Source organism: Amblyomma mixtum, chromosome 5 (assembly GCF_055824585.1).
Source record: "Amblyomma mixtum isolate Tamu chromosome 5, ASM5582458v1, whole genome shotgun sequence".
Taxonomy (NCBI): Eukaryota; Metazoa; Arthropoda; class Arachnida; order Ixodida; family Ixodidae; genus Amblyomma; species Amblyomma mixtum.
The window spans coordinates 80,182,802-80,195,173 of NC_143016.1; the positions used below are offsets into that span (position 1 = coordinate 80,182,802).

At 47.6% G+C, this 12,372-nt stretch overlaps 1 protein-coding gene across 2 annotated transcripts in view; it reads right to left on the reverse strand.

The window, feature by feature from the left end:
* The window catches only part of LOC149342786 (synaptogenesis protein syg-2-like), a 318,879-nt gene that overhangs the window by 20,253 nt on the left and 286,254 nt on the right, over window positions 1-12,372 (reverse strand). For both annotated transcript variants that reach the window (XM_089545245.1, XM_089545244.1), the window contains exons 6-7: window positions 9,888-10,178; window positions 8,366-8,674 (exon numbers count right to left, since the gene is read on the reverse strand). In XM_089545245.1, coding sequence (XP_089401371.1) covers window positions 8,366-8,674; window positions 9,888-10,178 — 600 coding nt within the window. The remainder of the gene's footprint in view (window positions 1-8,365; window positions 8,675-9,887; window positions 10,179-12,372) is intronic.

Genomic DNA, 12,372 nt, shown 5'->3' on the forward strand with positions numbered 1-12,372 from the left:
GGTGCTTAGTGCTCCCTGTACATAACTTTCTGCTAACCGTATCGGTCCTCCCGGCATGCCATAGATACCTATAGGTGCCCCTGGATAACGAGATACAGTTGCTTGCAATACAGGTTAATAGTAACTGCCCAGCCCAGGACATTAAATAATTTAGCTGTTGTTAACATACAGCATGATTAAGCCCTTAGCTTTTGAAGCAGTCCGCGAAACTTTTGCCTGTAGCTTTTTGGGTTTGGCTGCTTTTGATAGTAGCATATGTTTTATAACAATACCTTAAATCCATTTCCACTGATATAATTTCTCTCATTTTTCGTCAGGACAACCGCACGAGTCCGCATCAGGGTGGTCCAGATGGATTGTGTCACGTCCAGACTGAAGCACCATTGGCAGCATGCAGCAGCCTCGGATTAGTCGAGGAAAGTCACGAGGGAGTGTCTGTCAGCGGCCAAGATGAAAAGGAACCGCTCACATTTTCATGTCTCTCGAGTTATGTATCCAGCATTCAACTTCCAGGAACCTCGTGGGCAACACAAGTTGTTGATAGCTTTGGTGTGGAGGCTGTAGTCTTCACGGAAGTGGCTTTGGCGAAGAAACGCGACCAGGCACCTTTCCTGAGGAAGTCATTAGATGCTACAGTTTCATCCAGCGGAATGCTGTCACTGCGTGCCTTCATTTATGGTCACCCTATAACTGTCAACGCCATAAGCGGCGATGTTGTTCCATGCGGCCTAAGCGACTTGGAGAGTGTGATTCACAAGTTTCACAACCTGCACGTATGCGCTGGTGGCCCCGGTGGCGAGATGTACCACAACATCCAACCCGAGTGTGCATATATCGACGCATGTGGCGTGTGGCGGCACAGAAACTGCATGTTATTTTCTGAACAAGCAAGTTGCGACCGTTGCGAAAGATTGAAAGACACACTCCGGATACATTACTCCCGTATGAAGAAGAGAGGAGAAATGAAGCACATTCGTCTTTTAAGCAGCCCTTCCAAAAAAGCCCGCATTGACCTTTTGCGGAAGGCAAGAATTTCCTGCTACAGGTCCAAAGTGCGACTTCTAAAAGGAAAAAAAAAAGCTTGAGGCGGAACTGAGCAAATGCAAAGCCAAGCTTAAACAATGAAGTGATGAAACACTTGGCCGCATTTCTCGTGATGCGAACCTTACTGAGGCACAGCAGCTTGTGTTAAAGGAATGTGTGGCTGCTGGCAAGACTGGTTCTAAGAAGGGACGACGATACTCGGACAGCTGGATCCTGCTTTGCTTGCTCCTTCATATCAGGTCACCAGCAGCCTACAGGTTCCTGATGGAAAACGAAGTGCTCGCATTGCCGTCAGTCCGAACAATACGCCGGTATGTCTCTATGGTGGGATTTAAGTCGGGATTTGACAGCAAGTTCTTTTCTGCTCTGAAAAGGAAAATAGAAAAAATGGACGACTTCAAGCGACATGGGATTATCATGTTCGATTAAATGCAGGTTAGAAAAAGTAAACGTGTCAATTCTCGCACGATGACATATGTAGGGCTGGCAACAGACGCTGGAAACGCTGATGAGCTCGCTGATCACGCCCTCGTTTTCATGTTCTGTCCTTTTGGCGATAGCTACGCTCAACCTATAGGGGTGTTCGCAGCAAAAAATGCAACCAAAGGCTCCATTCTCGCTCAGTTGCTTCTCCAAGCTATTGTGATGCTCGAAGAAGCCGGTGCAAAGATTCATGGGTTTGTCTGTGATGGCGCGTCAACAAACAGGAGCATGTGGAACATTCTAGGTGTTAATGGAAGCCTCAAGGAGAGCTGCAACTCGTTCACGCACCCAGTTGACCCTGAAAGAAAAGTTTTTGCGTTTTCTGACACTCCACACTTGTTTAAGTGTGTGAGAAATAGACTTAAGCAGCAGCGATACTTGAAAAACGAAGGGAAGTGGGAGTACTATGCTGAAGTCTACAAGGAAGACGTTGCCAACACGGGGGGCCTAAAAGTCTGCCCGAAAATAACGCACTCTCACATATACCCGAGTAACTGTGAGAAGATGCGTGTGAAGTTAGCCACCCAAGTCTTTTGCCGCTCCATGGCGGCGGGTATTCACTTTTATCGGGAACAAGGTATCCGCAAACTCATAGGCAGCGAGAAAACTCAAGAATTCACGTTGTTTTTAAACAATTTGTTTGATGCACTGAACAGGCGATTTCCAGCAGAAGGGATCACAAGGAACAGCCGAGACCTCGCAATTCTCAAGCATGGAATTGACTGGCTGGACAGCTGGGAAAGAGAACTGGAAAGTGGCAACATTATAAAAGACATGTTCTTGACAAAGAGCACTTGCGAGGGACTTCGAGTCACATTGAAGTCCACTTTGGATCTTTGTGAGGTGCTGCTTGATTGCCACAACTTCAAATATGTCCTAACCAACAAAATGAACCAAGATCCTATCGAGCGGTTCTTTGGCAAAATACGGTTGGCAGGAAGCCAGAATGATCACCCTTCGATGCCCACCTTTATGCAGCTTTACCAGACGCTGTCGATCTACAGTATCCTTAAACCTCCGAAGTATGACAATTGCAAAGTCGTCGAGGGTGAGGAACCATTGCTGGATGCGTCATATTTCAGGGCCCTCATTAGAACAGACGACAAAGTGGCATCATGCCCTGGATTCATCAATCAAATTAAAGAAAAGCTAGACGATCTAGTTTCAGTAGAAGACTGGGAATGTGAAGATATCGTTCGGAAACACAAATCAGACGGAGGGCAAATTACAGACTGCATACTTTATTATGTCACCGGTTTTTTGTGCAGAAAGATGCGAAGAGTTACCAGCTGCGCTGCTTGCTTGTCAGCCTTCAGCGTAAAAAATAATTCTTTTGCTGAAGCAGCTCTAACAAATGTGAAGACCAGAGGGGGTCTTACCCACCCTAACGTCAACATATTTGACCTTCTAAAGCATACGGAGCGGTTTTTTGTTGACTATGCAGACTGCCACACGGTGTACTGGGACACCATAGACGCAGTGATAGATACATACACGATGACATTCCCATGTGCTGATCACAAGGAAGAAGTACTCGCACAGCTCCTCCACTATTACGTCAGCATGCGTATGAGGCAGCATTGTAAGCACACCAATGCAGTCATGACAAAGCAGTGTCAAGAAAAAAAGAAACAGGCCAAGCTGTGCTCATCCTAGATGATAGAGGATGATTCGCTCAGTGTATCGTCCAAATAAACGAATGCAGTGATCATCACAATTGCAGTCACGGTCTTGGCTCTTGATTACACGAAAGTAGCCCAGTAGGTTGTGATTCACTGTGTTTTGTGCGTAACCTAGTGACTACAGGAAATCACATCTCTCAGAGAGGCTACTTGTAGTAATAAATTTGTTTGTTCAACAGAATGGCTATTCAGGCCGCATTTGAGCAAAAAAAAAAGCAAATTGTGCTGTTAATGTCCCGAAGGGGCATATGGGCATTAATAGATGCCGCAATGGAGGGCTCCAAACTTAGACCACATGGGATTCTTCACATCACACAGCACACGGGCACCTTTTGCGTTGTTTCGCGGCCACCGCAGCCGGCATTACACCTACGTTCTCGGGCCTAGTCCTAGAGACAACCACTCAGCATCGTCGGTGCCGACCTGAGGGATAAGATTGGCAGAAACAACGCCAGTGGCATTTCCAGTAACTATTTGCGTTTCGCGTACCTAATTGTGGACTGCACTTGCTATTAAAAAGCCGCAAATGCACACTTGGATTTTTGTTTTGGTCCCGGCGTTCGCGTGTATAGCGGCAGTGGCGTTCTGCAATACAGCACAAGAGCGCGGGTTCTATTCGTGGCTGCGGAGTAAGTATTTCTGATGCAGGCGAAATGCGGAAACGTCCTTGAGGTTTCTGTGCAAATTAAAGAACTCCAGGTGGCCGAAGTTAACCACGTTCTCAACACGGCGGTCATCTCGCAGCATTGGCGCAATACACTGCTCAAGCAATGTTTGAATGTACGCGTAGGCTCTTCAGGCCAAATGTGGGCGCGTTGAGTCCGACCTTTTATATTTAAGAGGCAGTGTAGTTAACTATGCTCACAGCAGTCGTGCGGATGAACGAAAAAAAAATTTGCTATGAACGCATTTCGATAACGAGCTCGGAAGCAGCACAGGGCTGCGTCCTCGCTGCTGTTCCGCCCATTCATGCAGTCTCAGCAAGAAAAACACGAAGTAGCCCAAAATTATTTGGTGTCGACAGCAGTTTCAATCCTTCGTTGTCTTGCCGCACTTCACAAAGCACGCGTACACGCAGCGGCACCGAAAGATCCCGTGGCATCTGCATTACGGCTGCCGAAGCTCGGCGACTAGGGGCCCCGGGTGCGTAGCGCCATCTGTCAGCGTTCGAGAGAAGCGCAGGGAGCGGCGAACAAGTCCTGGTCGCGCCGCCGAGCGCAGTGTCAACACCTAAATGTATTCTTACACCGTGGCCGGCACCAAGGCTATGCCAGTGCAAATACAAAAATCCGCGCGAAGTGGCTACCATTTCCGATGTCAAACTCGCAGACGCTCTGCGTAGCTCTTAACATTGGGATGCTGTCTCTATTTGCAAATTCAGAGCCCAGTGTTTTTGTAATGCTGTTTACTGCCACGAAGATAGTATCAAGTGCTCCCTTCTGAAAGTTCACGTTCTTTTTCCTGGTTCAACATCATCATGAGCAGTAGCACCTAGGCTGATTTAACCGAAGGACACATAACCTGCTCCCATTAGTATTCAATTAACACCATGCTACATGATTCGCCGTCGTCAAAGCCAAAATATTTCCTATTCTCATGTAGGCACCTGACTCTCGTCATCATTTCGGTACCGTTTCTCACTTTGCTTGGCCGGCTGTATATATTCTTTTTCTTTTGTCTTTAAAAAAAAAACGAATATGTACTTTCTGGACGAGCATATTATTAATCTGTGCTGTAAAATGACAGTGTTTAATATGGCTTAAAGTGTTGTTGTAAGAACCATTCTCTTCCTTCAAACTGTGATAGAAATACGTAAAAAGCCTCTCTATCGGTAGGCCGCCTTTTGGTGGTTTTCTGGTATTCACTTGAGCCCCGAAATAACTCCTATAAAGACAAGTTACGTGATTATCTTAGTATTCAATAAAAATTAATCAGTTTAGCGCAGATTTAAAGCTATGTACAAGTACTGGGCGTAGTGACTAAAAAAAGGAAAACGAAGAAAAAATCATGGACTTAAGACTAAGTGTTATTACTAGCAGCCACTACTGCTTCTTTCGAGAATACTCCAGCACACTGAAACCCATGTTTATATCTGCGATGATAGCAATAATAAATGGTTGTTGACTAAAACGTCTACAGACTTGCTGGTTATCGATGTTTCCCACTTTGACGTAGAATACCCGCTTTCTCTCACAGAGCTTCACCGAAATTGTCATCCCCATTGGGGATTTGTTGAAATCATCTCTGTTGCATCCACCGTTTCCAGATTCATTTCACTTTTTTTTTTTAGCGTGTGCTTCAAAAGTGCATCCTATACATAGCAAAACTATCCGCGGCTCATTTATTGTGTCTGAAAATGTACGCTTTCAAGTACTTTTCATGAGTATTTTACGTCACTTATCGTTATCTTAATGCGTGCGCGAAATGGGCTACCCTGCGTTCTCCCGACGCGGAACAGCACAGGAAGCGAAGTGGTCTTTACGACTTCCCAACTTCCTAAATGTCAGTTTCTCTAGAGCAGCTGTATACGCCAGTGGCTCGTGACCTTGATTCGTCCGCCGGAGCCATAAAAGAGGCTCTACACCAACGGCCATTTTCTATTCTTAAGAATAAATAACGCGCGAGCTTTAGACAGTCAGGCGTGGTCCTGGTGTCGTATGCTGTACAATCTCAGGATTTATGAGTGGGCGTCAAGAGCGGCCGTGGTCCGTTATGGCCATACACGCATTCCTTTCCAGACGGGTTTACGTCCTCTGATATAAGCCTTTCCTTCACAAAACTCAAGTCCAGTGTTCGCCGCAGCGATAAAAGCGTCTCTTAATGCTGCGCCAGCAAGGAAAGAATTCTCTATACAAATATCAGTTTCGTCGTTAGGTTAGTAAGGCACACTTCATTGAGCGTCGTATTAAAACCAAAAGACTTAACCGAGTTGTAACGCTCATCGCGCTCCGACATGTTCAAAAACCCATCATCGCTCGACGGACTCTAACGAAGACATCGCATTAAAAAAAAAAATACACTACCCCGATTTGTCTCTGACTACATAATCGAATTTTCCCAGCCTTCCTTGATTTCGCAGCGAAGCAAGAGAGATCGAGAGAGGGGGGAAGGGGAAGGGGGGGGGAGGGATAAGGAAGCTTACGCAACAACAACGTAGGCCGGTTGTAAAATGAACCCCGCTGTTTTTTCATCTTGCTTGCGACCACTCGTGCCTCCTCCTTCCTCCTTACTTTATTTTTCAACCCGATACACCAAGGCCATCAAATAACCATGCATCTCGACGTCACGACCGCTATTTCGAGGGCCTCCTCATCCTTTTACACTCTTCTCTCGGCCTTTGGCTCCGAAAACCGCGTCTCATTCTCAGCTCAAGAGGCCGCAGAAAGCACAGCCCCCCCCCCCCCCCCTTTCCCTCTCCTTCCTACAGCCCTTCGACTTTCTTTCTAATTATTTACCTTCTTTATTTTTTTCCAGACCCAGGAGTCTGATCTCTTGCTGGGTGAAACACTTTAGCACTGTTCGATCGGTCGATCGTAAAGAAAGGCCGGCAACTCGCGCGCAACGTGGCGGCGGCGGCGGGGCCGGGTCACCCGGGAACCTGGGAGCGCAGGCAACATTGGGACGGGTCGTAAAGCGCCAGCGGGCCGCGCTGCCGCCAAGGGTTGCGTGTTCGAATCCTCGGGCTCTTCGAACAAGTCGAGCGAGGGTAAACGCACCAGTACCCGTCGTTCTCCTCACCACCTTTTTGTAAGCGGGGTCAGGGCCAGGACAGCGAGTGGGTCGTTGGCAGCGTGATCAGAAAGTGTTTTCGATCCTGTCGCAAGAGCTTTTTCTTTATCTTTTATATTTGACCTTTGCATCTTTTCTTCGCATTTTCGTTATCTAGAATTCCCTGTTCTCCTTTTATACTTTAACTTTTTTATTCCCTCGCCCTCATGCGATGTACTTCGAGTTTTAAAAGGCTGAGGAGCCGCTGTTGGCTTTTTAATCTTGTCGAGGCTGGGGCTTAGAATGTCGGGCTCACAATGTTCAGAGCTCCGGCTTCTGAGCTGAGGCACAGATATTTGTTTCTCTACCATGTTTTGCGAGCCTGCGCAAGTTTGTGCAAGCCTCAAATATTCCAGTCCGGTCCACTGGATGTATGCTACTAGGATAATACAGACTACCGATATATTTTGAACTGTAGCCCTATTGCCCTTGCAGTCGCATGCGCTTCTTGCGCTTCTTGAAGCCCCAGTTTGACGCATTTCTCTTAGCGACCTTTCATTTCGAAGCAGTAAAATGCAAGGCAATCATTTTGATATACACCGGTGACATAAGGCACAAGATAGCTTGACACTGAAGTAGGTCTTAGAAGACGGCGAGTACAATCCACGCTTTTGCACAATCACCACACATAGTGATGCTAGTGCTTAAGACATTTCAAATAATCGTCAGTGGAGCAAAATAGAGCCTGTGGTTGATTCCGCGGATTTTCTCAAAGAAGTCTTGTTCTTCGCTAGCTGGCATTGACTGTTTCACATACAATTATGTACCACAGAAAAGAAGAAAATGAAAGACGAACGTCACAGCCCGTGAACCAGTTTCTTGGAAAAAAAAGGCCCGGATCTGGCTGGGAGACCCTGGCGATTACAATTGCTCATGTCGACAATTGTTCAGCGGCCTGAAGCTTCCATCCAGCCACGCGTTCAGGTTTATTTTTACAGGTGCACATTTTGAATTGGAATTAGTCATTTCAATGCGATAGCATTACAAGCCTAATTCGGAAACAAAAAGTTTGTCAGCGGAAGCTAAGTTCGCTGATTGACTTGAGGGAAGTGACGTCACAAGACCGGAGTTTTCCCATTGGCTTGAGGGTAGTGACGTCACTTGGCTGGAGGTGACGTCACGTCTGGTAGAGGAATAAACACCTTTAAATGCTGTCGCGTTGCCAACAAAATGTAATCAGTTGTCCCTGTGAACTTTTTTTGTTCCACTTAAGTAAGACTCATATGTAAGGTTAATGACGCTTGTTGTAATCGTGCAATGAATGATCAAACTCTTCCTGAACTGAGCTGAAGCCCGCTGACGTCAGGGTAAAAAAGTAAGCTCAGTGAATAGGCCCTCAGGCGTAAACGCGTGCAGCCGGCTGGTGAGTACGAGAAAGGGGCTCTCACCGACGGGGTGTATCTGGAATATACACGGCTCCAGGCTGTCGCCGACGGCGTTGCGCGCCCGGCAGTAGAGCGTCCCGTAGTCGGCGTCCGATCGCGGCGTGTAGCGCAGCACCGAGCGCAGCGGGGCGCCCGGGGGCGTGGAGAAGCTCGCATTGGGCGTGAGCGGTGCGCTTCGGTGCGCCTGGTGGAAGGTCCACGAAAAGGTCACGTTGTTCGGGTCGGCCTCAACGTCACACTGCACCTCGACCGTCTCGTGCTTGGACACCGAGTGCGAGTGCTGCCGATGGGCCGAGTGACACACCGGTGAATCTGCATGCCAATTCACAGCACAGCGAGTAATTAAGGAGGGCTGAGAGTGGGGACATATGAAGCAAACAAAGCTCTATAAAGCGCTGCGCCAAATTAATGACGTGTGCTGACATCTTAGCGGTCACAATGGTGGTGGGCTTGAACCACGGTTAGAGCCTGCGCACTAATCTAACAGATTGCGGGCTAGTTGGTTCATCACAAGGCAGAACTGCGCAAGCTACACAGGGACAAGAAAGTAGACGAGACACACACAGCGCTGTGTGTGTCTCGTCTACTTTCTTGTCCCTGTGTAGCTTGCGCTGTTCTGCACTAATCTAATCAGAGTATGGACGCTTGCTCTCGACTGCACAGTGGAAGTTACCCCCGCATTGCCATTATGGCGCCCTCGACGTTACGTGCAATCCAGCTGTGTCAAGGTAGAAATGGTTTATAGTTTATCGTGGTTCAACGTCCCAAAGCGACTACAGCTATGAGAGACACCATAGAGAAGGGCGTCGGAAATTCTTGCCACCTGAGGTTCTCGGAAGATATATAAGCGCTGAAAGGCCGCTCGCTCATTAAGCGTTCTATTGTGCGTAGATGTAGGTAACATGAAACCAGATTAGCGGCGCTATGCTGCAAACACAAATAGTTTGCTTTTCTAAATAGGGAAAATTCATGCTTAGTTCTTTTCCTTTAAGACAAGCAGGCTTTGTTGCAATATGCGTGTGTTTGTGACAGTGCACGCTTCACAAGAACAAATGAGATGCATGTTCGACGCTTAACTGCAAAATATTGTCTGCTCTCTTCGACACAGAGAAAAATTAATTGCGCGCAAGTTTCTTTACCAAAGGGGTGCTCTCGCATGTCGCATACGTCAGACGATTAAGTCGTTATCCTCTGGGGTTGCGAAATCAATATGGTATTGAAAAAAAAAATAAACAGCTCTAATCTAGCATAGGTGAATGAAATAAATTCATTACATGAGTGATTACAGGCCTAACTGCCGAATTAATATTAGTTCCGTATGACTGGCGATTATTACATGAAGCTACCGAAAACCTATGGGGCGCAGTTTGTTTTGTATCTTAGCCCAGTGCTCAGACTCCCCTGTTCTCGCCAGATGATTACTACTTCAGGGCTCACACGTTGTTGAGCTCTCAAAACCGGGGCCACGACAATCAAACGCGCGTCAGTGTGGCGAGCAGGACAAAGGAAAAATAGCAGAACTCACGGAGGACCTTGAGACCCAGGCGGTTGCTATCAGCTTCGCCCTCCGAGTTGGCGGCGTGGCAGGCGTAGAAGCCGCTGTTTGTGCGGTTCACCGATCTCAGCGCCAGCGACTGGTTGCTGACGATGATGCCCCTGGCTCCGTCCGTGTGCAAGTCCCGGCCGTCGAAGGTCCACGATACTTCGCTCACCGGCGGGTTGGAGCGTACGCTGCACTCGAAGTAGATGTCGATGCCCTCGTGAATGTTGGACGGGCTCAGTCCGCTACCCAGGCGCAGCTGGACCACTGGCTTGTCTGCGCTCAAGCAAGGCACGGGAAACACATCGTGAGTAGCGTGCCACTCAGTGATTATATGCTCATAGCGCTCAAAGGTCACTGCGCAGTTAAAGACGTAATATTTGGGCGCGTGAAGCGGTTGAGCCATATGTTAATTAGTTTTCATTAGTAATCAGAGGAATAAAATTGTATAAATTCAATAAAAGAAGCATGAAAAATTGTGAAGAGAATAACTAGAAAATGAGCCTAGATCGGGATAGCACCAAAGCAAAATTTTTTATACCTTTCAGCTCATGTTTTAATACTGTTCGCAAGCAGCTGCAAATTCACCAGTATCCTGACGTAGACCGGGTAGTAGTAGCCTGGAGTTGTATAACATGCTGTACGGTACGTGGGGCTTAACGTCCCGCAAATGCACACAGGCTATGAGGAACGCCGTAGTGGAGAGCTCCAACGCCGTAGTGGAGAGCTCCAACGCCGTAGTGGAGAGCTCCAGATTTATTTCGAACACCTGAGTTTAGTTGAGGTACGCTGACACCGCACAGCACACGGGCATCTTTTGCACCTTGTCCGCGTCAAAAACAGGCCGCCGTGGTCGGGATTCGATCCCGCGATCTTGGGATCAGGAGACCAATGCCATAGCAGCTGAGCCCCCGCATGGGGTCACTACTTGATGTGCCTAACAGGCGAAAAATATTTTAGGGAATGCATTTACAGCTCGTATAGGAAAAAAGTGTATCAAGAGATGGCTCCGAAGATTACATATTACCGAGCTGTCCTCTGGGACTGCGTTTTCGGTATTTATTACACTGTGTCACGCAATAAACAAGCAAATCTTTTCCGTGGGCAAGCCCGGATCATAACGCATATTTTGCTGTTGCGAAGTGTACCCGCTCTTGCAGTTTATCAACTGCTAACACAGTTTTAATTAGTTTTCTACTATAAGAAAACACCCTGACGCGAGGGTAGAGACAAACTCCACGTGTGTCAGTTAGCGGTGCATCGCTGAGAGTTAGCCTGTTTAATTATTTCGTCGTCCTTGGAGTGTCCCTTGCAGTATTGGAGAGTAGATATTTCCTATGCAGTGTACTGCAGGAACTAGCATCACGAACAAGGGTCAGTTAAGACACAGATATTATGCCCCGAAGGGAAGGCTCATGCTTAGCGGTGTAGAATCGCCGAGTTTTCGTCCTAAGCTTCGAAACGACAAGTTTACCAGAATTGCATACGTGAGATGTTGACCGCCGCGGGTCTGATCCACGATTCCAACTGGACAAGGTCTCAAGCGTGTATGCTCGTGTCTTTTCTGAAAACCGCTCAGGCGGACTACCAACACCGGGACAATATAGCAAAACACTTTAAAGGCATTGCGATGCATGGTTCAGCTTAGGGCGAGTTTCAAATGGCGAGCAGTCGGGAAAATCCTTCACAAGTAGCTTTTTCGGAGTGCTGCTCTCGCGCCATTCGGCAAGCGACGGTTTGACGAGTCGCTTGTCGAAGCGCATTTCGCGAAAGCTTACGGTACTGCTGCTCCCATAAGTTATTCAGCGGCAAGAATTCAAACTCAGACTCGGCATCCGAGCCTGTTTACTCGACGAACAAACAGAGCCGGTGGCCACGCTCGAGTTTGAAAATTTAATGACGAGCCTTCTATTCGCCTTCCGCCCAAATGCACATTGCATGCGTTCCACTGCGCTGTAGATGCGTGCAGCGTTTCTTGCCAACGCAGAACGCAGAACCGCAACGCAGAACAGTGCTTAAATTGCGTGGAATGTAGGTTGGTTACTACGATATTTCTCTTTCTCGCTTCAGCCAGTACGCCACATCTTCCTGCGAACGAAGCACAAGATGGTTTGACCGCGAAGGAAATGCTTATCTTCGATATTCGTATTACCCTAATGCTGTGCAAGCCTTCAGGATGCCCAAGCATATAATTAAGCAGCCCAATACTGGAAACGTATTGGCAATGGCCGGTTTAACAATGGCCGAGAGTGAAACAATCCATTTGCAATATTGGGTCGATTACTTTCGCTGCTTAGGTAACTGCACCCAACTTGTGGAGTGAGCTTTAGTGCCGTTTTGGGGACGTGCCGGTTTACAAAGTTTAGTGCTCATAGATGCCGTCGGAGGGGCAGATCAAAATCGCAGAGAAAGATTGTCTGAGAGCGCAACTGTGAGACTGTTCCACTCCACATGCCTACTTGCTTGTTTT